This window comes from Manacus vitellinus, unplaced genomic scaffold (genome assembly GCF_001715985.3).
Source record: "Manacus vitellinus isolate BGI_N305 unplaced genomic scaffold, ASM171598v3 scaffold_19_pilon, whole genome shotgun sequence".
In the NCBI taxonomy this organism is placed as follows: domain Eukaryota; kingdom Metazoa; phylum Chordata; class Aves; order Passeriformes; family Pipridae; genus Manacus; species Manacus vitellinus.
In genome coordinates this window covers 7911428-7934635 of record NW_021939395.1, presented here as the reverse complement: position 1 = coordinate 7934635, position 23208 = coordinate 7911428, and the positions used below count along the sequence as shown (strand labels likewise).

General features: G+C 39.5%; 1 protein-coding gene across 1 annotated transcript in view; it reads right to left on the bottom strand.

The window, feature by feature from the left end:
- TENM1 (teneurin transmembrane protein 1) overlaps positions 1-23208 on the bottom strand; it is a 230263-nt gene that overhangs the window by 69106 nt on the left and 137949 nt on the right. The window contains exons 13-16 of the mRNA XM_029959106.1: positions 14769-14985; positions 7753-7872; positions 5805-6066; positions 2911-3178 (exon numbers count right to left, since the gene is read on the bottom strand). Of these exons, the coding sequence (XP_029814966.1) occupies positions 2911-3178; positions 5805-6066; positions 7753-7872; positions 14769-14985 (867 nt within the window). The remainder of the gene's footprint in view (positions 1-2910; positions 3179-5804; positions 6067-7752; positions 7873-14768; positions 14986-23208) is intronic.

Below are 23208 nucleotides of genomic sequence, written 5' to 3'. Positions count from 1 at the left end.
GGGCTGTTGGAGAGCTGGATTGCATTCACCCCCAAGAGGGTTTGTCCTTGCAGACCACTTGGTGCTGCTGGGTGAGATGAAAGGGCTTGCAGGAGCAAGATGGGGTCTGTATGGAGTTACCCAGAAGCATTTACGGAGCATTTGGCTGAAATCTTTTTCTTATGTTAAATTACAAGGGGACACAGACTTTACCATCGAGGTTTTCTGTGTCAACATCCACATGGTGTTTTTTTTTATTCAGAACAAAAAATGCTACTTTGTCATCTCAGTTGTTGCTCTGAGAAAATGGCCTCTTGTGAGGGGCTTGAGGACTAGACACATGGCAGCAAACATTTCTCCTACAAATTTAAACATAACCACACGTGTGTGGAAATATGCTCAGAAAATCTTGTTTCCTGTAACTGGTTGCGTGATCACTGCTGTCAATAACCCTGAATAAAAATATAGATGTTTATAGTGTTTACAAAACCAAAAGCAGATGGTTATAATCCTGAGTTCCAGGACTTCAACCTGCTGCAATTTAATTTAATTAAAATGAAAACTGAACAGAATGCATTACTAAATATTGGTAATATACTGGCAGAGGAAATTATTTTGACAAAAATTCATATAATGGATGCAGATAAAGGTCCCAATAGTGTGTCAAATTAAATAAAGCTTTATTGGAATCTAACAAAGCATGCTAGCAATGCACTTAAAATATCAAGATTTTTGCTTCTATTTTGAAAGAAGCATAATTAACCTAAACTTTAAGAAAAAGAAAAAAAAATTAAGCACCAATTAAATAATTTAAAAGTTGTTATCCAGCACTATTGTGTAAGCTTTATTCATATTTAAACGCATTAAGCTCATCTACTTCTAATGTGGGAAACTAACTACAGTATCATTTCATGAGATGTTATCTATTTGCATTAAAATGTTTTAAAGTCCAGATACATACTACACTTCACAATCATTACAGGACTCTTATGGGAGCAGCATACTCAACTGTTCCCTCTCAAATACATTAGTGACAATGTGCAGTGACAGCCTCTGGACACAGGGCACAAGTAGCTGTGCTGAGGGAAAGCCTCATGACCCATCTGGTCCTGCCTGATCACCCATGGGAGTGCCAAAGGGCAAGCTGGAATATTTTTTTTATTTCTGTGTTTGCACAAATATGTGCCAACAACCCACTTCATACCTTCCTTCACTGCGAAAACACTGTCAGGGACCAGTACCTGCACCGGGCCAAGGCTGGGTCTGCCCCCTCACAATGTTTCACGTAGCCCAGCAGGCTGAGAAGGGCTCTCCTGCTCCCCACCACGTGCCATTGCCAGGACATTCAGAACCCTCTCTGACTGGCCCTATCAAAAAGTTGCTCATCCTTCTGCAGATGTGAGCCTGATGTAGAAGATCAGATGCAGACAGGATAGATAATGCAGCAATTCTGGACACCTGCCACCAAAGGTGGAGTTTGGATCCCTTTAGGCCATTATAATGTGTGAGCTGTGGCTGGAAAGAGAAGACCTGAGCTTCTGCACTAGCATTCATAGCAGATCAAGAAACTAATGAAGCTGAAAATGTATCACTTATTTCCTGGTTTCTTCAGTTTTCAGCTGAATTTGTTCCTTATCTGGCTCATTTCATGATCAAATGAATGTGAATGGGGGCCAAGGGGTAAGGAGAGAACATGGGAACGTCCCTTCAGGCAGCAGTCTGCACTATATCTGTTGACTGTAGGACCACAGCTCTAGGAAGAGCTTCTTGTTTTCTGACATATTTCTATGTGTAAGGTATGATGTAAATCCTACTCCATATTTTGGTCTCATAACCCTTCATGGTCATCCGTGTCTATGCCTGCATCATTCTCCAAGGAGAAATGACCAGGAAAGTGCTCTAATCCTACCTTCTCCCATTGCCTCTCCACGCACCCACCTCACAGACTACCTGTCTGGGAGCATATGGGAACGGATGATCTGGGAGCTGCAGGGCTTGCAAAGCCTGTGTGGCACCTTTTGGTTTTGTACAGGCCACTTTGCAGGCACTCTGCCTGCATGGACAACACAACAGATCCTGAGGAGAGCTTCTGGCTGCTGCTCAGAACAGCATTTTCATATATGAAAGATATGGATGAAGCATATCCCTTGTGAGGGTGGATGGCTCCATGTTGCTCTAGCTATTCTTGCTTTATAGCCTGACCTACCAATGCTGCTTGTCACAATTGCCCTGATGTAATATTCACAATACTAAGCTCTGCTGGTAAAATAAATAATTCTAATACAAAGTATCTATAAGATTACTCCATTAAGCAACGTAACCTCATATTCAATTAAAAAAATAAAAAGCCCTTAAAAAATAATGAAATTAATGAAAAAAAATGCTGGCTAAATAAAATCTATTTGCACAGACAGAACTTCCGTAGCAATTTTCAGAATAGCTTGTGCTGCTTGCTTGAAGAAAGTCTACGAAACATAAAGATTTTTGTATAAACATCTTTAAACAACAAATCAATTAGTTTTAACTGTTGGGGACATAAAATGTAGTAGGCAAGGATGCCTAAAAGTTAGAATTTGCAAACCCTAAGCGGAAATGACATTTTAAATGTCACAGCCAAAAAATGACAGAAACAATGACACACCAAAGGTCATATTCAAAGTAACATTCAAAACCAAAGACAGCTGAATATAATGCCATTAGTACATAACCATTCTCTGAGGGAAAAAGGGATTTTCAAATTGATTAAATTAGAAAGATGACATTGAAAGAACAAGAAAATAAATGTTCTCAGGAAATCATACAAGTCACTTTAGTAGTTAAAGAGGCATTTGATTTAAAAGAATGTAAGTGCAGCAACAAAATTTATTTGCTGTATTTTCCTGGCTTGATGTGCGTGAGTGCTTCTGCTTACATCAAGGTGATTCTACATACCCATTGCCTCGGCCAGACCAGAAACCTTCTGTCCATATATATCTGTCTTATTCCAGGCAAATGTGTATACCAAATTGGCTGCAGCAGGAAACCATTTCTGAAGCAGACGTCCTTCAACAGCAACTATCAGATGGACTTTTGTCATTCCAGAAGGGATGGTTGTGTGCGTCAAAATAATGCGCAGCAAAGTTTTATACCCCGGTGTCCGACTGCTGAGGTAACTCAGCTTTACAAAACTTGAAGGAATTGCGATTTCCTCTTGGACCACCTTGGAAAAAAACCCACATCATTATATCTACAGCAAAGAAAAATGCAAATTTTTAATAATAACAGCAGGTAATTAGGTTATCTTTCCCAGTCATGATGTGAACAAAGTGCCATTCAAAGCACTGATGTTTCCTGTGCTATTTCAGCAATGCAGCAGTCAGGCACGTTACAAAATTTCCAACATCAGACACTGCTTGGTCAACTTACTGGATGGCAGTCTGTCTGTTTGATAAAAAGCCTCTTCCTCTGATGCTTTACTCTTATCTACTGAGGACCAAATACTGTATCTGTCCACATATTTTTACATACAAGCTCTACAGCTTTACCTTGTTTTCATTACTTGGTTTACTTAACAAATGTTCTTAACCAGAATACAATTAAAACCTTTCTTTAAATACACACACACTTTCTATCATAATTGTGATGTGAAGATTCTATCCTGCCTTGGAGGTAATAACTCTAACTTAGGGAGTGCTAAGAAAGAAAACAAACCTTCCTGCTAAAGCTGCGCAGTTAGGATAAGCTCCAGCAAGAAGGGGCACGGTGTCTGAAGGGCCAGCATTAGGAACCTAACAAGCTAACTGGGGACACACAGCAGCGAGGATGAAATAGCCTGAGCATCAGAGTCATCTCGCTCACAGGTAAGTCCCCAGGGTGTGCAACAGAACTCAAGTCCCAGGGCCCTGCTGTCAGTGTTGCTGTCTGAATCACTCGGATTAAAGCTAGCTTGGATATGCCCACTGTGGGATAGGATCAATTCCCACTGCAATGGAGATAGGCCCTCAGCAACTAGAAGGACTGCAAAGACCGTGAGCTTGTCAGTGGAAAAAAAAAGTTTGGCCTTGACCTTTCGAATGATGTGGGGCTTGGAGCTACAAAAAGGGATTTAGCTCTTGTGATCTCCTGCCAGAAAGAAGCTGCCTTGGGACAGACTGTGAGGAAGAGCAGGCAAGAAACGAGAATGGCTTCTTGGAGATGCTACTGTAGTAACTCAAAAGCCACCTGAAAACTAGACTGTGCTTAATAAGGTTAATGATTTTAATGCATTTCTGTAACAATGAGTCAACCTGCCACAATGTTAAATTCATCACTCTTGGAAAAAGACAAATTGTTTTGTTTACATTTCCCAGTTTTTAAATTTTTCTTGTTTAGCAATAGGTTACTCCACTTTCAAACCAATTTTATTTACACACTGCAACAATATCACTGTCACAGCACTGCTGCAGTACAGCTGGAGTTCCGCCAGCACTTGTTGTTTCAACATATGAAATGTAGTGTTGCCAGGGAAATCCTGCTCCCTTTATTGTTCCTGATTTGCAGTGTTCCCCTTCTTTCCTGCTGACATCCCAGCTGCCCTCTCTGTCATACATCTGACATCCCTTCTCATTTTTTAATAGAAAACCAGGAAGAAATATTCATGCATTAACGCATGCTAACGTATCTCTGTCTCCTATTATTCTTGGCTACTTTTTGTTCAATTCCCAGTACCGTACCATGAAACTTAACAGTCTAAGAACTCTCCAATGACTGAAAAAAAAAAAAAGAATTGGGTGCAGTTTCTTTCTGAGTAGACTGCATCTTTGGGTACCTTGCTGTTCAAAGCAGGCACACCTCATGTGGAGTACGGTGACCCAGGTTTTTTTTGCTGGTGTGCAGCAGTTATTCTTAATTTATGTTCATTAGTTTCACTTAGTAAATTCTGTGAAGAAACGCTATGGCCATCCACTGGATAAAGCATGAAAGTTATGGAGGTGTTTAGACATAATTGAGTTCAACCAGATCTTTAACGTGTAGAATAAAGTAGCAACAGTTTTATGAGAAAAAGAGAAAAGTTTGGAAATACTCATGTCTACGAGTAGCCTGCAAGTCTCTTCCAGACTTGCTCAGTGAAATTAAAAGAGAACCCAAAGGACTTCTTACTGTTTAAACTCTAACTGTTCACACAACATATTACAAATCTCGGGGGTTAACACGACCCGAAACCTGTGTAGCTGTATTTTGCTGGGTGTTCAACTCACACAGCCTCTTTTAAGGTCCAAGTTAAAGAACAGCTGATTACAAGGTTAACTTCAAAATGACTTCTAAACACTTAAGGGAGTCAAAGAAGACATTTAAATTAAAAAAACAATTCTAAAGATCATGTTAAAATTGCTCTACCTTGGAAAGAAAGTAATGAAACCCAAGAATCTAATACATAGCCAGAGATGCCATTGTAAAGAACTAGAATATGTGAGCAGATGAAACACCTCTAGGAATCTTCAAAGCATCTTGGGTCATGTCTCACACTGATGTATGGGGAAATTATACTGTTCATCTGTAGCTAGGAATAGTTTTGTCCATCACCATAAATAAACCAGGGTTTCAACATTAAATCATGTTAGGACTCCCCACTTTCTTCTACTTGGAGGTCAGAAATAAAGCACTTTTAAATATTAACAAAAATTAAAGAAAGAAAAAAGACAAAAGCATCTTGTTAAAGAGTACTAAAGAGATATGCATTGGTGTTATTCTGCCAAGTGAATAACATTACAGCAGTTATTTGCTCACTATTTGATTTCACCTTCTAAAATTGTCTATCCCTGGTTCTGCAATAGAAAAAATTGTTCATTTGAAAGTCTTTTCATTACCTGAAGTTCTGGAATAACAGTTCCTCTTTCAGGACAGGACCCTCCAAATGCTGTCAAGGGGGAAGGGAGTACAATCGGATTCGGGCTGATAAAACTACTGATGTCACAAGATGGTGTGTCCGACTCTGTTCTTTGCATTACAACTTTGTCAACAATGATAAATCTATTCCAAGGCAACCAAAGTGTTCTTTTTTCAGATATAAAAGGAGATCTGTCAAAAACTAGAGTGACAGAGATTCCTCCAACAGCCACAAGGTCAAAACTGGAAAAGAGAAAACAAATTGTTTTGTTTCTTTTTGTTTTATCATCACATTACCACACCTTTCAATGTACCACGAACAAAAACTTTATGTTCCTTATTACAGTCCTTAATTTACTATGTGAAGTCATTCAAGCGTGCCTTCCTGGCATCCCCTTGGTATCCATGAAGAAGCTTTACCTCTGTGTGCTTTCTCCCTCCTATGCATCAATGGCAAGGCACAGAATTTCACTTTTATCTGGCCTCCTTCCCCTCTATTTATCAACTAGAATCAATACTAACAAGTCATCTGTAACAAAAGTGTGGACTCAGTTACTCTGGTTTATATGAAAAGAAATTCCTAGCCCAGAAAAGGGATGCCACTCATAATCTATGCAGGAAGAGCACATAGAATAATAAGTTTTAAAGCCTGTTAGGCCTTAAGCTCTATTAACATAATCCTTTCCCTTTTTCTAAAAGCAGCAGGAGGAAAAGGTTGAGTACACTGAGCATGAGACCTCTCTGCGCAGGATATGAAATTTTTGGAAAAGATGCTGATTAATTGCACTGAGAACTGAATCAGCTCTTGTACACAAAACAGGTGATCCTCTGGGAGCTACTGTGAAGAAGCTTTGGCATATCTGGGCTGCAAAACAGTGGGACATAGAAGGCATGATATACAGTCTCAATTTCCAGAGTTTCTGACATCCATAGTCAGGCAACACAAGGTAATATGTAAATAGCTACTTCACTGCTTCACCCTCTGTATTATTGAATGCATCTATTATGGAGGGTTTTGATGGTAACAAACTGTGATAAGAAGTCAGACTTAATTATGTATATCTCATCACATTTCCCAAATGACACCGATTACATTCACAGCAAAATACAGGTAGCATATTTTAATGCAACAACTTTATCCAGGCTAGCATAAGGAGGAAATGATAATTACTAACTTTCAGTAGTACGATTTGAAAGTCAATAAACTAAGGTAAAATAAATATGCATGTTCCTTACTTTTATAAACTGGCAAATCCAAACAAAAAAGAGAATAATTGTGGAAGCAGTGACAAATTACACCACTCTTTCCCTGCTGGAAGACAGTTTCTGATTTCTTGTAATTCACAATACAGCCAAGGAAGATGAAGTCTTAAACTGCCCTTAGCAGCTTAATTAAGTTCAGTAGCAAATCATGACCCTATTGCAAAGGGATGGCCAACCTTGGAGTGCAATACAAAATATATTGAAACTTAACCTCTCTTTGAGAACTGAACTCAGCCCTATAAGGCTGGGCAAGAAGGGGAAGCCAGGACTGCTCAGGGCTTGTTATGGAACAGCAGTTTAACTCTGACTCTGGAAAGAGTCTGTTCTCACTTTTCCTTGTGTGTTTCAGGTGATCATCTAAAGGAGTTAGCTTCATTGACACCTCAATAAACTACTTGAAAGATTCACATTTAATAACAGAAAAAAAGAGGGAAGACAGTATATTCCCTGGAAAACCTGACTTGTGAAAATATTCAAATGTCAAGAAGGTACTGTTACAGCAGAACTGGCACATTTCAACTCCAGGAGTTTGAATGTCATTGTAATCTCGTCTCTGTTCAGGGTTTTTCTTCTTGTCTATGAAAATTTTGTACACAAAAAAAAGTTGGTAGATGGCCATAACTGCAAAAACCTAAGCCCGTGGAAGATCATAAATGAAAGCCTGACCTTCCATCTTGTCGACTGATGGTGTATCCATACTCATTGTGGTGCAGAAAACTGACGTTCACTCCAACCAAAGGTGTTCCATCTATTGCTACAACCTGGCCTCGGATGACACACGCCCGTCTGTAATAGAAAGGGTAGAAAACAACATGTTACACGCATGAGGAGAGTGAGAAGGGCATTGATTTCAGAAACTGGGCCATACTTCTGTCCCAGACAGACAGAACTGCTCTGATATCACTGTGACTGTTGATTTTTGAAAGAAAAGTCATACAAGTCCAAAAGATTGATTTGGAAAAGCATTATCTCATGAAGATGACACACAGACTCTCCCATGAATTGTTCGTGCATGTAGAGTATATTTCCATTTCCAGACATATTTCAGGATACCATTTGTTCTGCCACTGAATAGCACTGCAAAGGTTTCACTGATAGCGTGATTTAGCTTGCTGCAGCTCTAGGGAGTGATGCTTTGTGAAAGGAGAGAATGAAACCTCATTCTCTGCTGCTAGGTATAGGGCATTGCTGCCTATTAGAAAAAAGCTGAACTAATGTGATAAGGCAGCAGTGAGATACATGGTCTTCACTGAACTTCAGAAAGTTAGATACGTAAATTCACAGGGTGCCTAATCAAGTGTAACTTACATTTTTCTCAATGCCCTGTCACATGTGATGCCCTTTTAAATTCCCTCTGGGATGTGTTGGACTTGCACCCACTTTCCACTTTGTCCTCACATCCCAGTGAAGAGGTTGGAACATGGCAGCACAGCGGAACACATCAAAGTCAATGGACAGGAAAGTGAACTCATTACTAAGTGGGTCTAATCGGAGGCTAACAGGAGCACAGAATCATAGAAAATGAGAGCTGAAAGGAAATACAAGACTTTATCTTGTCCATTCCTTTGCTTCAGGTTAGATCAACTATACCTACATCAGTCCAGACAGATGCTTGTCTAACTCTATAAGCTCACCAAGTAACCCATTCCAATGCTTCTGTATGACTGCTTTACTCATGGCAAATTTTTCCTACTGCCCAATTTGAATCTCCACTACTGCCCTTTAAGACCATTGCTTTCACCCTGCCCACAGAAACGGTGAAGAAATGACTCTTTTTCTCAGCTTTAGCTTTTTGCCTAACTGAATAATGAAATGCAAAGGAGGCAAACATTCCCAAAGGTGAGGTATAAGAAGTAAAATATCCTCATGGTGTAGATTAGCACCAAGTGGGATTTCCTAAGGGCTTACACAGCTACATTCCATTGAAACACCTTTCAGTATTCTGCCCCTGCTGTCAGGTACACATCAGCACACTGTGGTTTTACACAATGAAGTGAACAGTGTATGCAGAAGTCTTCTGGTAACATTAAGACATTTGGGGTCAAATACAATAGAATACTTATAAAGTGAATGAGCATTAATTTCTCACTATAAAGAACTAGCACAAATTTAGGCACTGTTATGTTTCTCTCTCAGTTTGAAAGTTCACGGTAGGCCTCAACAGACATGTCCATTGTACAGTGAATATGTGAACTACAGGAAAAACTTTATAGCTCCTCAGACAAAAGTTATTTAGGAGTCTGCTTATGAATTTAAAAAATATCCCTTGAGAAATTAATTGACCATGATCCCATGAAATCATATGTGCAAACTGGAGACCATAAATTTCTGACTTGTTTCTTAAGATCCCATTCTCCAAAGCCATTTGACAGGATTTATCACCATGATATCATCAAACCCGGCTGACTATGACCTGAGAAAATGCAACTGGTGAAAATTAACCTCTTTGCAAGTACACCATTCACCACAGTTGCTAATATGGATTCTGTATTCCCAGACATAGAAAGATGCTGATTTTCAGCAGAGATCTGATAAATCCCAGAGAAATGGGAGAGATTGCATTACTGCCAGTTGCAAAACAGAGTTCTGATTTACCAACTTTTTTATTTTCTACATGAACTAAATTGGTTGTGGCCCTACTCAAGGGCAAAACCTGCTGCTCTACTGAAGGCAATCAAGCTCCTGTGTGTCTCTACAGAATCACAAGACTCACTCAACAGAACAGCCAGGTTCAATTACTCTTTGATTTGTTAGAGCAGAAAATACTGTTTTCTCATATTTCTAACATCAACAAACCTGTCTTTCCTTTTCTAATACTTTTATTAGTGGACTCCATATATTTACAACACACATCGGTGCGAGAGCAAGACCTCTGAGAGCAATCATTATTCAGTGCATTATTCTCACACTCCTGTTTGTTCATTCTACACAAACCTGTCTTCTGACACTACTCTGTCCTCATATTTTATCAAGCACACAGATTTATCTGATAACAGCCCATCAAAGCCTCCATTATTTCATCCATAGTCTTTCTTTCCTCTAATCATTCACTTTACTACCTATTATTCATAAATAATATTAAGAGACTTATCTTTCAACTTGCTCCTTTTTTAGTCACCATATTTTACAAGCTACACATATTTACAGCATGTGATAATGACACATAAACCTCATTATTCTACATTTGTTTGTACTGAATTGTCTTCGTAATCTCCTAGATTTCAAATGTTCTAAGCCTGCCTCTGTGTTCCTACATTTGTCCTCATTATTTAATGTCTTTTTATTACCTACTCTAAGTTGAAAAGTATTCTACTCTCTGGCCTCTTCTTGAATTACCAGCATCTACTAAATCTTTGACTAAGCACTTGATCAGAATTAGCTTTAATTTTGGCATTTATTGCAGGTATGAAAATATTTTTCAGTTACTTTACGACCAGCACTAATCTCACAGGCTCAGGAGGTAACAAACAGCCCCCAGTCTGCAGCAAGTTCTCCCTCCTTTCCCTGTGCCCTGGCAGCTCTCAGAGCAGACCCCCATGCCCACAGGTGTCCTGGCACGCAGGTTCCCTGCAGCTCTGCTGCTTGCAGAAGACCTTCCTTAATTCCTTTCCTTACCAGAGCTTTTAGAGCATGTAGAGCATGTTCCCTGCAGTGATGTCCCTTCATAGTCAACTGCCACTTCACGCTTCCTTGCTTCAACATCCACCCTCTCCCCAGATGAGCTGGGGGCCTTGCTACCACTCACTGCATTCTTAATTTGAGCAGAGAAACCTCTAAAGATCGTGATGTCTCCTCAATGCACTGTGTTCTCTGCCTCTAAGATTTATTCCACACTCTTGTGACTGCTCTGCTTTGCTTTCTCACAGGGGATAACTCCCACTATCTGTCCAACAGCCACCTATTTGCGACGATTGCGTAATCTCGGACCTAAGGCTCTCCAAGTTGTTTTAACTTGAAAGTAAGTGCAAAAATGTCTTTTCTAATTTGGTGGAGCTGGGCAGGAACATGTCCCTGATAAGCTGCCTTAGTGTTTTCAAATGCATTAAAAGTGTTCCCAGTCCCCTGGCAAGCTGTGCTAAATCTGCAACTCCAGAGGGAGCAGTTGGCTTTTTGAGAGAAAGCCGAGATTCCCACAGGTTGCAGGTGGCCTAAAACAAGTAGGATTTCTCTGTCAATGCTTCATGGGTCATTCCACAAGTAACTGAGGATCTCAGCTCTGCAGGTCTCAGGTCTCTGCCATCAGGCAGTTTGTTTGGCATCTCTAATTTAAAATATAAATAGAAGTTTAAATTCTAGATGAATTCTTTTACTATTTGTAAAGCATTTTATTATTCCATCACCATTCTGCCTTGCTCTGCTGCTACTTATCTGCTATTTTTTTCCTTTTGTTTTGTGTTTTAAGTTTCCAATATTCTCAGAGCACCTCAGGCTGAGACATTAGGCTCAGATATGAAACTCTGTCAAGCAACTTGTGAATTTGCAAGTGTCACATTACCAGAAGATGTCATTTACTGTATTACATTTATGATTAAAATCTTCAATCAGAGAAATTAAGCTAAAGGCTAGTGAGGTACATTCGTTTCTTCCTGCTGACAATGTTGCTGTAAGCAGCCTTTGAAGGGTAATTAATTCAGTACCATACACTGGACCCTTTTTGCAGGCAATTTGCAGTGAGTCAAATAGCTTGCCAGTAGCATGCATTAAAAAAAAAACTTAGCAAAGAAACAAGCTAAAAACCTTTCTGAGAACAGAAGTTGACAAAAACATTATAATCTGCTACACCCTGCTACATGTAGTAGGTCAAAACCATTCCTGATGTAAGCAAGTACATTTCCATTTATTCAGAATGCTTCTAATCTGCCTTTCAGCACGTCACAGATAAGTGGGAGTTTGTAAAAACTCAGTGCGAATGACATGGCTTTGACATAATAAAAAGTAAAATATGTTTTGCAAACATTTTGCTCCTTAATGTTATTCTTGGAGTAGTATTCAGACCTGGCTCAATGCAACATCCCGACTGTGTTGCAGAAGGCAAATATTTAAAAATTAGAGCTAAGCTAAAGTCCAAGATGCAAATGCAAAAGGATAGATGTCTCAGCAGCTGTCAGAACAACTAGTTTTAGTATTTCAGATTATTTTGAAAATGCCAGGATACGGCAGAGACCAAACACTCAGTCTGAATGACAGAGATAATCTTCACCATTTTTGATAGCTTTCCCAAATCTAATCAACATCACTTTGACTTTGTCTACAGTGAAATTTTGTGCAAACATCACCCATGCTAGAGCTCCACTGACCTGTGGTACAGTAAGATACTGCACAATGTCATTTGAATCAGACAGCTGGAAACATTGGATAGATATTTCTTCCTTAATCCTCCTAATGGTCACAGAGATTTCTTGAAAAAGGGAAATAATAATAATAAAAAAAAGCCAGCTAGGGCTTTGCAAAATTGAAGCACCAGTGAGAGTGGATGCCAGTGCCCTGAAATAAATGCATGCCCCTATTACATCCAATTCTTCCAGCATTTTACATTGAACCACCAATGCCATAAAATCAGTGTCATTGCAGGCAGACATGCGTTAATACCATGTGCCTGGACACAGCCTTTTCAACAATAGCCCAAAGGAGATTAAAACCCCCCAAGCATTCTTTGGTCTGTACCACATAGGCTGGATCACAGATTTCTGATGTTTTTACTGTAGCAGCAGTTGTCTTTCTACATTTTTTCAATAATCTTAATTCCCAGGAGAAGAACAGACACTAGATGACAGTCAGATTGGCAATGTCAGAGGAAGATTTCCGAACAGAGGCAGCACAGCTCAGCTATTGCCTCCTTCAGAGACCCTGCTTATCTCTCATCCTTGAGAAAAATTCTGGCAGTTTTTAATAATATTTGACTCGTGGATGAACAATTTTTCAACAGCCTGGAAGACTTGAGGATCAAGCAAAGTGTGGACTAAGGGACCCCTCGGGGTGTCCAGTACAGTGCAGATTACTGCTGACAAACCCCAGGAGACATGGCACAGCGCGAGTCTCCAGGCACTGCCCTGATTCCAAAGATAGAGCCACTCTCACGTGAATCCCAAGGATCTTCTCACCAAACTAACTAAGAATGTCTCTACAGTGGGAGGAAACGATATCTGGGGTGTGAGCAATGCACCAACACAAGTCATACTCCTTAGTGGCAGGAAGTAACAAGCCATGGTGAGGGTGGGCTGCTGCTCCCACACGGAACTTCGCCGCTCAAAGGCATGGCAGGTCTCAGGGTAAAGAATCTAAACACTCAGAAGAAGCTTTTAAATCCAAGTTAAATCCTATCAATGACAGCTTTAAAAGATCAATTCCTTATATCTATAAAAGCACGTTGATGGGATTATGTGCAATCTGGTTGCTAACATTTGCAGTGTCACAGAACACTGTACAGGCAACTCAAGTGCTCACCTCCTCTCTGAAAACTCCTCACTGTGAGGCATTTTGATGAGGCAAATCTTTCACTGGTGACTTTTGTTTTAAAAGACTTCTAGTTTGCACATACAGCCAGCCAAGGACCTTGGTCCAGATGCAGTGGCACCGTTCATAAGAGCAACACACTCCAAGAGATCCAGCCGTGGCAGGTGGATGCTTCTCACAGAGTTCATCTTCATGCCCTATCGTTCTACATATTTATAACATCCTGTTACATTATTAATAGTGATTAAATGTTTAGGTATTTCAGATCAATAAAGACTGTTTACAAATTTACTTTATTAAAAATTAATGTCACAAAGAGAAAGTGCACTGAATTTGTGTGCAGCTATGGAATTGTGTCGAGTTGTAACCTATGTGCTATGTACTGTGAAAATAAAAAAATTCTTATGTCCTTATTACTGGAACATGGTTTATCTAATGCATAGGCCTAGTTGACAGGGTAATAGTCAGGTGATGTGGATGATTTGTGGATCTCTTTGTCAGCATGTAACTTATAGCTTCCCAGGTGAACTACAGCATAAAATCTTATGTGCCTCTATATTTCAAATGTTCAAGAAAATATATGTTACCAGGTTTTCTGAGCAAGTAAGTGCCCCTTTTGTATTGCACAGTGTTTTCCTGTTAAAAGGGCAAAGCCAATCTCACAAACACTCAGAGATCACTCTACTCTTCGCACGACAGCTGGAGAGAAACCCGCGGCACGAAATGGTAAACGCTGGTCTATCAACATGTAGTAAAAAAAGAGTTTTTTAATTAGGTGGCTGGATTATATGTAAGTGACACATGTTAAATTTATTACACTGTAAATACCAATCAAGTTCAACTGGGCAGAAAGGTGACTGAATACAGCACATATTAATTCAGCTTGTCCTTCTGCATCCTGCCACTAACTGTATGTACAGCATGAAAGGCTGAACTTCCCTCTGCTGACTTTATGAGATAGCTTACCTTCTACAACAGTCAGAGTCTTGTTCATAAGAGAAATAGAGTTTGTTGCTGTGACACTTTCAGAACTAGACAGGTAGCAAGGATAATCTGAAAACCAAGATCCTCAGCTGTTGGGACTTCAATGTTTGTTACCCTTTTAGTATTTCATGGCTCCAGTGAAGAATTCTCAGCTATCCAGGTATCACCACTTTTTTTTTTTGTTAAATAATTTCATCGCAGTTCTCAATATTCAGAAAAACCTTTCATCTGAGAGAAAAACTCACCTGCTCTCAAATGAGACATCTCCCGGGATGACATGAGTGCTTTCCTTTCCAATAAGGAATCTGATCCGATCATAAAAGAGCCTTGGAGGATGCTGAGAGAAAGGCGGTTGGCTGTGCTGAATAAGGTCAAGGGGATCAGGCGAACCCTGGCAGAGTGGAGTTGCGTAACAATTACTTTGCTGACAACAATCAGGGTCTACACAGTCTGTCAAGCCATCTAAAACAGAAAGAATGGAAAGTTCAGGAACTTGAGTGGTTCGAGAATAAAGCACCGCATTTACTAGCAGAGAGCACAGGAGGGATGTAATAAATGGAAAGGCATGCTGATTATGACACAGTCAAATTCAATAAAGCATTAACACACATGCTTAGTCCATTTCAAAAATCTGAATTTCTTCACGGACAAACTTGTAGCAACATTTGTGGGTGAAATTCATGTGCTTAAATGTCCAAAGCTTATGATGAAAATTGGAGCACTGAAGTGCATCTAAATTAAGCACCTAAATAAAACTTAAAATTGGGCTATTGGCATTTAATTGCTTCTATCAGCAGCTTAGATGTCCAAATTGCCTAAATTACATACTCAATCAGAAACAGATTTAATAAGAGATGGTAAAATGTCCAGCTATGTTCTTTAACATCCATTTTATGACTTACCAGCTGCTAACTTGCTTGGATTGACAAGCACACTAATGCATATAAAGCGAGATGAAGGTGTCGTATCCTTCAACAAAGACATCTCTCTGTATTTTTAACAAGGTCGGTCTGAATAAATGTGGAGTCATCATATCACTGTATGGATTTCCCTGGTGTTAAAATTGGAATGCTATAGGATCAACATACTGTCAGATATTTTCACTTCATGCTTTGACTTTCCATGCTCTGTTCATACCAACACTTTGAAGCCTATCAAACTGTACCTCCTCCGGGCAAACTGCACCAGCAGGGGAGCTGCTGGAATTTTGTCATTGACTTTAATGGGTGCGAGACCAACCCTCAGCCAACTTTCTCCTTTCTCAGTAGAGCACACTGCACTCTGTGAATACTCAGTAAATAGCAGCATAAAATATTCACTTTGAAAAGAAAGCAAAAGCCCTTCTACAGAACAAACAAATATAATGAAAAGGGCTTTCCTGGCATCTGAAAATCCTTGCTTGACCTTGAGCAAGGTAACCGCTTGGCTAAGCAAAATATATTAACAAATCTATCCTGCTGCAGCTGGGAAATCAGATACAGCAGGCTAGTTTTTGTGATAATGAGCCAAGGGCAACTGCAGATAGCTAACAACAATAACCTAGGACCCTTGGATCCAGCAAAGCTGGCCTGGCTACAGGTCAGTGTGTGCTTTAAGTTCTTTCCACATTCCCCAAGTCCTGGAGACAACAACAGGTATTTGCCAGTGGTGGGAGAAGAACTTCACAGGGTAACGTTGAGTTTATTGACTTTGAGTGTAACAGTCACTTTATATTCAGGAAAGCCTAGGAAGCAATTGAAATCCGCTAGGAAGTCAGTAAGCTGAAACAATAAGGGGCCTCCGGTCTAAACAAAAGCACACAGGAAGCGGATGGAGGAGTTCACAGCATGAACCAGAGGAGTTTTCAGTGTGTTCTGACGAAAAAACAAAAGAGCTTTTTGGGTTGAAACTTGAAGAGCAGGCTTGGAACTGCAAGGAAAAAAAATCTTATTGTTTCCTCTTTTTTTGTCCAAGGAATGAAACTCCCTATGTCCTTAAAACATGAACTGAAATGCAGATTATCCAAGACTACAAATCTGCCAGAATTCTAAACTTGAAAAGGTGATGAAGACATTGAAATCTCTTGCTGGTTGATACTGCAGATGCCTGCAGAGGGCTCTGATGTGGTCAGGCCATTCAGGGCTGGGCTCTGCCAGTGTAAGGGATATGGCAGTGACAAGTCTTGTTCAAGGAGTCAAGGGACTTTCTGGAAGGTACTAATTTCTACAATCTGACTGCTGTCTACTTGAGAAACTTGACAAACATTGGTCTGGCAGAATATGTGCTAATCAGAAAAAAGGAGCACTTATTTCAGAATAACAGTATCCATGGGGAAGCTACTCTGGAGTAATTTTTTTCCACAGTAGCTATTCTGATTAATTTTTATCTTGTCAACAAGCCATTAGATGTGGGAACTGAGTTGACCTGATTCTCTCATTTAGGTAAGAAATAAAAGTGAAAAGTCATAGAAACATCACAATATGAAGATTATTAGGAAAGAAATTTCTTAGGAAAGAAATAGCTGTAAAAATAACAATTAACTACTTTGCTCTTTCTAACAGAGTCCTCATTTTTCTCTGCTTCAGTGAAGAGCTTACATGCCTGACTACAAGCACAGTGCATTCAGGCTGTACACAAAAAGAAACCAAGTACAGGGAAAGCAGTTTTCCATCTTCCAGTCAGACTCAATTTTCATCTTTTCTTTGCAGTTTACTTGTCAGCAGAATGACTGCCTTATAAACTCTTCCAGGTTCTGCTAATGGAGTTATTTTGGTTTGAATTACTTGCACCTGGTTTCATTTTGCCTCTCCAGGCTCCCAGGGATACAAGAGGGTGGGTTTCCCATTAGTAGGGTGTGAAGTCCCAGAAGCATAACAGAAGCATAATTGTGAGAATGATGTGTATTCTAACAGCACCATCAATCTATGAAGTCTGGATTAGGCAGGACCAGCTTATGGCCTTAGAAGCAAAGGCTACAAAATCATTAGAGGAAGAAATTGCTACTGAAAATATCATTGTTAATGCAAGGGAACAGTCTTCTAGGCTACAGACTATCATTCATGGCTTTTCTCTCTCTCATGCTGTATTTTTTTTTATAATATTTTTATTGATCAGATGACAATTTATTTTAATCTCCCCACTCAACCATGCAGAGTGAAAGAGAAAACAGATGTGAGGCTCAGAGAAGATGCTCCATAGGCAGCGAAGCAGGAGGTGCAGAAACACCAGCTCTTCTATGGACTCTTAAGACCACATATTTTGCTCAGGCCACTGTGTGTATATACTTTAGAACCATTAACTAGAACTGTCTGAATAATGAAACTTCTAGCTTTTTTCCCCAAACAATTAAACAAAATTTAGAAGAGAAATCAACTTGGATAAAACTGAAAAATATTTTTCACACTTTGTGCTAAAGTAAAAGAATAAAGCACCTATTTTGGGGCAAACAGGAAATTATTAAGCTAAAATAAAATCTTTGTTCCACTTTAGGCTCATTTAAGACTTTGGTTTTAAGTTAAACAATTTAAAAGAAAAAATTTCAAACCTAAAACTCCAAAAGAAACTCCTGTAATTCAGCATGATACCTGTCAAAATGAACCAGGTAAAACAAACTAGTACAGAATCACAAGCTACATATGGAGGCAGTTTGTGACAATGCAAATCATATTACTAAGTGCATGGGAGGACATTTTTAACGAGCCAATTCTATTTGAAATGAAACTTTTAATCCAGGAGAATAACCCACAGAAACCAAATAAATCTTATTTATAAACTATATAATCAAATTTGTTCGCTTGAAATTCTACAAATTCATTAGTCAGTTCTCAACCAATGGTCACAATTTTAGTTAAACTTTCATATCAGAAGCCAACTATTAAAAAGCTCACTGTGTTAATAAACCAGCAGGATTTCTTTTAGATCTCAGGAGACAACAGTCAGGAGTATGAACAAACTACTACAAACAGCAAAAACTGTAATTCATACAGCAGGGGAGCCTGTACACTGAAGTTTTTACTGTCAATTACACCGAAGTGCATCACAGCATAGGTGCAGACTAAGATGTGTTACAGGGGTGTAAATGATTTCGGTTTGCTATTAGCATTTTTTTATTTATTTTATATAAAACACAGTCAGGCACCTTAAAGGTGCACTACAGATTATATATTAAAGTGCTTCACATTTTGATTAGTCTGGGATTATGGTTTGACATCTTCCAGGTACCTTGTTTTGTATGCGAGGGATAACGATGAACAAAGTGAATTACACAACTAAAATATTTTTAATATTACTGCTAAAATAGAATTCACAAAGATTGACTTGAGGATAAAAAGCACTTCATAGCACACTTAAATAATTTAAACAACCTCAAAGAGAAGGCAGAGCATGCCAAAATAAGTTGTTCTGTTTTCAGTCATACCACTCCTATCTGCATTGCAATAGATCGCAGAATTAGGACAGGATTTTCCTATTTCTTTGCTGAGGAATAGATTTTTTCAGGAAGCTTTCTATAAGGAATGATATTAATATTTATTGTGTCAGGAGTTTGATTTAATGGAATCACACAATGTTTTCCATGAAAAAATATATTTTCTTGCTCACACATTTTTATATATTTTTCTTATTCCGTATGATGGAAAGAATCTCACAAGTGTTGTGAAATTACCTCCTCACCTACGTTTCTACTGCAGTCATGGAAGGCTCAGGTTGTGCTTGGCAGAGCACATTCTCTAATGTAAACATTGTGCAGCAATCTCTCTTCTACAGGGATGATCACCTTCAACAGCCAGAAAAATTGGCAATGGAGCTGTGGCTATGGACCCACCTCTCCACTGGTTACTTTCCAGCAATATATCTCTGTACTTTCCAAGTTTGGGCAACTGCTGTACAGTGAACACATTTCGTATGTTTTGTGTTTGAGCTTTCCATGCACTGCGTGATATCCACGTTAAATCCTCATTAAAATAAAACAAAACAACAGTTGGAAAAGAAAAAGGCATTTTGTCAGCTATAAGTTAATTGCAAGAACGCAGAACAAGTCACATATTTCATGCCTGATACGAACAGCTCTACGTCATCTACTTTCCAAATCCCAGCATCTCTGTTCTGCTCATCTACCCTTGAATCACTTGCAATTCATGACTACAAATATGGGAATATCACTGCTGAAAATAGATCAGTGTTCACAATTAGTACAAACTGTCTAGATACAATTTCAGGAACACCCAAGGACAGTAAAGAGGCACTGCATGGGGACACTGGTAAGGGAAGCAAAGAACAAAGTGGTTCTAATTCCGGAGTGGTGGCTTTCCCAGCTCACCAGTTCAGCAAGCAATAACTTGCACTGCGGCCTCTTTTCTATTAAACAACTGAGATACTTTATTAACTGGCTAAGAAAATGACAAATTCAATCAGACTCTACCTCCTATGTTAGTTATTTTAATAAACCATCCACTATCATTAGGTTCTGGCAAGTAAAACATAAATAGTTTGCAATAAAACTTAGAATTGCTACTCTTCTGCTTAAAAGTTCATTAAATGAGCAAAGTTCTCACCCTTTCAAGCTTTTGTCTCACGTGGAGAAGTTAACTACGAGGTTAATGTAAACTAATAAGTTTGATGGTAATGTCAGACCCAGAATATTACAAAAAGTGGTGAAGATGCTTATATGGTGCATGCACACATGTCTGCAGACATGCTCACAAATACACAGGCTAATAATGTAATTGCTCAGTGACATGAGAGTCAAATCCATCTCTAAGCAATACACTGTACTTAGTTTTGGGCACCACAATATAAGAAAGATATAAAGCTATTATAAAACATGCAAAGGACAGCTATGAAGATGGTGAAAGGCCTAGAGGGGAAAACATATGAGGAGCATCTGAGGTCACTTGTCTTGTTCAGCCTGGAGAACTGGAGACTGAGGGGAGAACTCATCACAGTCTACAACTTCCTCATGAGGGGCTGTGAAGGGACAGGCACTGACCTCTTCCCTCTGGTGACCAGAGACAGGACCCAAGGGAATTGCCTGACGTTGTGTCAGGGGAGGGTTAGGCTGGATATTAGGAAAAGGCTCTTCACCCAGAGGGTGGTTGGCTAAGGGAATTCAGGAAAGTGGTCACAGCATCAAGTCTGATGGAGTTCAGAAGTGTTTGACAACACTCTCAGGCACATGGTGCAGTTTTTGGGGTTGTCCTGTGCGGGGTCAGGAGTTGGACTGTAATGATCCTTGTGGGTCCTTTCCAACTCAGGATATTCTATAATTCTATGAATACCAATGAGCTTCATTTCACTGCTGCAGAGCAACCCAGAGCTGTGTGTGTGTGTCAGTGCACTCCCACTCCCTCTGTGCTGGAGTGAGCACCAGTGACTGAGCTGTGAGATCTATGTCCAGAATATTTTCACCAAAAGTAAAAAATGGAATTGAAGTTCCTCCTTGCAGTAAGCAGATTTTTTTCTCTGAACTCCTATTCAGTGCAACCTAAAATACTAAACACTATGACTCTCAACATTTGAAGGATTTGCACTTTTCAGTACACTCACATGATCAATTGTTCAATACTAGTGTTGTTTGTGGAAAAAAAATCCACAGGCGTCTCCAACCCACGTTTACTTGTTTTCTTTTACAGATTTCAAATACGCATTAAACATTGCCTGTGCTGACTTGTTTCACCACAGGCTCAGTTCAGTCTAATTAGGGTTGCCAGGAATCCAAGCAAAAGGAATCAAAGAGTAACTTCAGAAGAGACTAAGCAGCAGCAGCAGCAGCAACTGTCATGAGCATCTAATGCTTATTCATATGCATTAATTCAAATTGCCCAAATTTTAGCCATAATACATAGCAGGCAGCAGAAAGCGAGGCTGTTAACCGGGAACACTGGTGTTTGTATCAGGAAACCCAGCAGGGTGCCTGTGGAAAGGCTGTTTTATTCAGTGAGTACCAGTGGTGTTTGGCCTTCCACACATAGGACAATACAAATATATCAGGTTTTCAGAAACTGTAAGTATCCCTGGGGAGTCCTCGCTGCTCAGCAACAATGAAAACCATTCCCATCAGTATTACTTATATTGAGTAATAATAGCATATTACTTATATATGGACTCAATATCTCTATGATAGATAGGTTATTAAAATGCCAATGGATGGGTCAGAAATACATCAATATTTTAGTAGCACTGGTTATCAACCCAAGGCTATGCTGAGTCATATATTTCCTTGTGCTTGGAAAAGCTTGGAGAAAGCTACAATAACTGTCTGAAGTGACTGAATGGATATTTGAAAGAGAATTCAAAGCTAGTAGTAAATAGTATTTTCCTTAAAAACAAACGGGAAAGATTGATTCATGAAAGAAAAACAATAAAGAGAGATGCAGGCAAATTTAAAAGAGAGATCCATATCAAAGACATTAATGGGAGTGACAGGCCGCAACTTTCAGCTGCAGACAAAGACCTATATGTGCAGCAGCAGGGTAAACACATGTCCAAAGAACAGGAAAATTGTGGCTTGGCAGAGTGAGGGGTGTCCCATGAGTGGGAGCTCAGTGTTTTGTGTCCCCCCACATTGTGGTAGCGTCCTGTGCCCAAGATACAGGTCCTCACCTGTGAAAGCTCTGCAGAGCTTTCAAGCAATCTTCTGGAGCTACTGAAGCTTCCAGTGAGTCTTAATTAATGGCAGGACAGGAGAAAATGACCGGCTCAGATGAGCTGAATGATCATCTTATAAAGTGAAATCATGTCAGTCACGACAGAGAAAGAATAAGAATAAGAAATGGGGAATAATGTGATGGTGTGATGGTGTGAGAAGCCACGGCGAGACAAAGGCCCCACTACAAAGGACATCTGCTTGACTTCTTGGCATTTTCTAATGGACATCACACTGCTAACAGACTGCAGATGCACTCCACGAGAGCAAGTGCAAACCATGCTGTCGTGCATCTGTTATAATGCTAAGACCTTTCCAATGATATTTGTAGTGATATTTGAACAGGTAAACATGCCCTTAAGTCTGCGAGTAGGAAAGAGCTAACAGAGAGTTATGAGCTGGAATGGGAAAGGCAGTTTTGGTACAGCCAGGGTACAAGTGCAGTGAATCCTAATGGGGCTCTAAAAGAAATTGTGCTCTCCCTGCTCAGGAGAATAGTCCCACACGTGTTTTATCTTACCCCCACAAGGAACTGCACTGATGGGAACTCGGTGCTTCAGTGGCTGCAGGACCAGGATGCCTGTGAATATACTTGTGGCTTTTCTTTATACTAATATGTCGTTCCTTAAAAAATGAATTATAGGCTTTCCCTCTCCCAAAGCTTTTGTGCTCTTAATACAGGCCAAAGAACAACACTAACACTTCCTCATGCCAAATAAATGACATTATTCAATCCTTATAGTTAAGACTAACCTGTATTTGAATTGTAGTTTTAAATGTCAATTTAATTTAATTTAAATTTCAGTTTTTCAGTCCCCGAAAGTACTATATAATAAATCAATTGAAAACTACACAAAATTATGCCTCTGCTTAAGTCCTAAAATTGGAGTTTGTTTGACATAATAATTGTTCACATTTACTACAGCTTTGTTCTTTGGTGGTAACTTCCTCCTAACAAACTTGAAACACAATAGGACTCCTGAGGACTGCGATATAAATGTTTGATTTAAACACAAGTGGAAGGATTAAGATTTTTCTAGGTGAGAATTCTGTGATTTGGAATA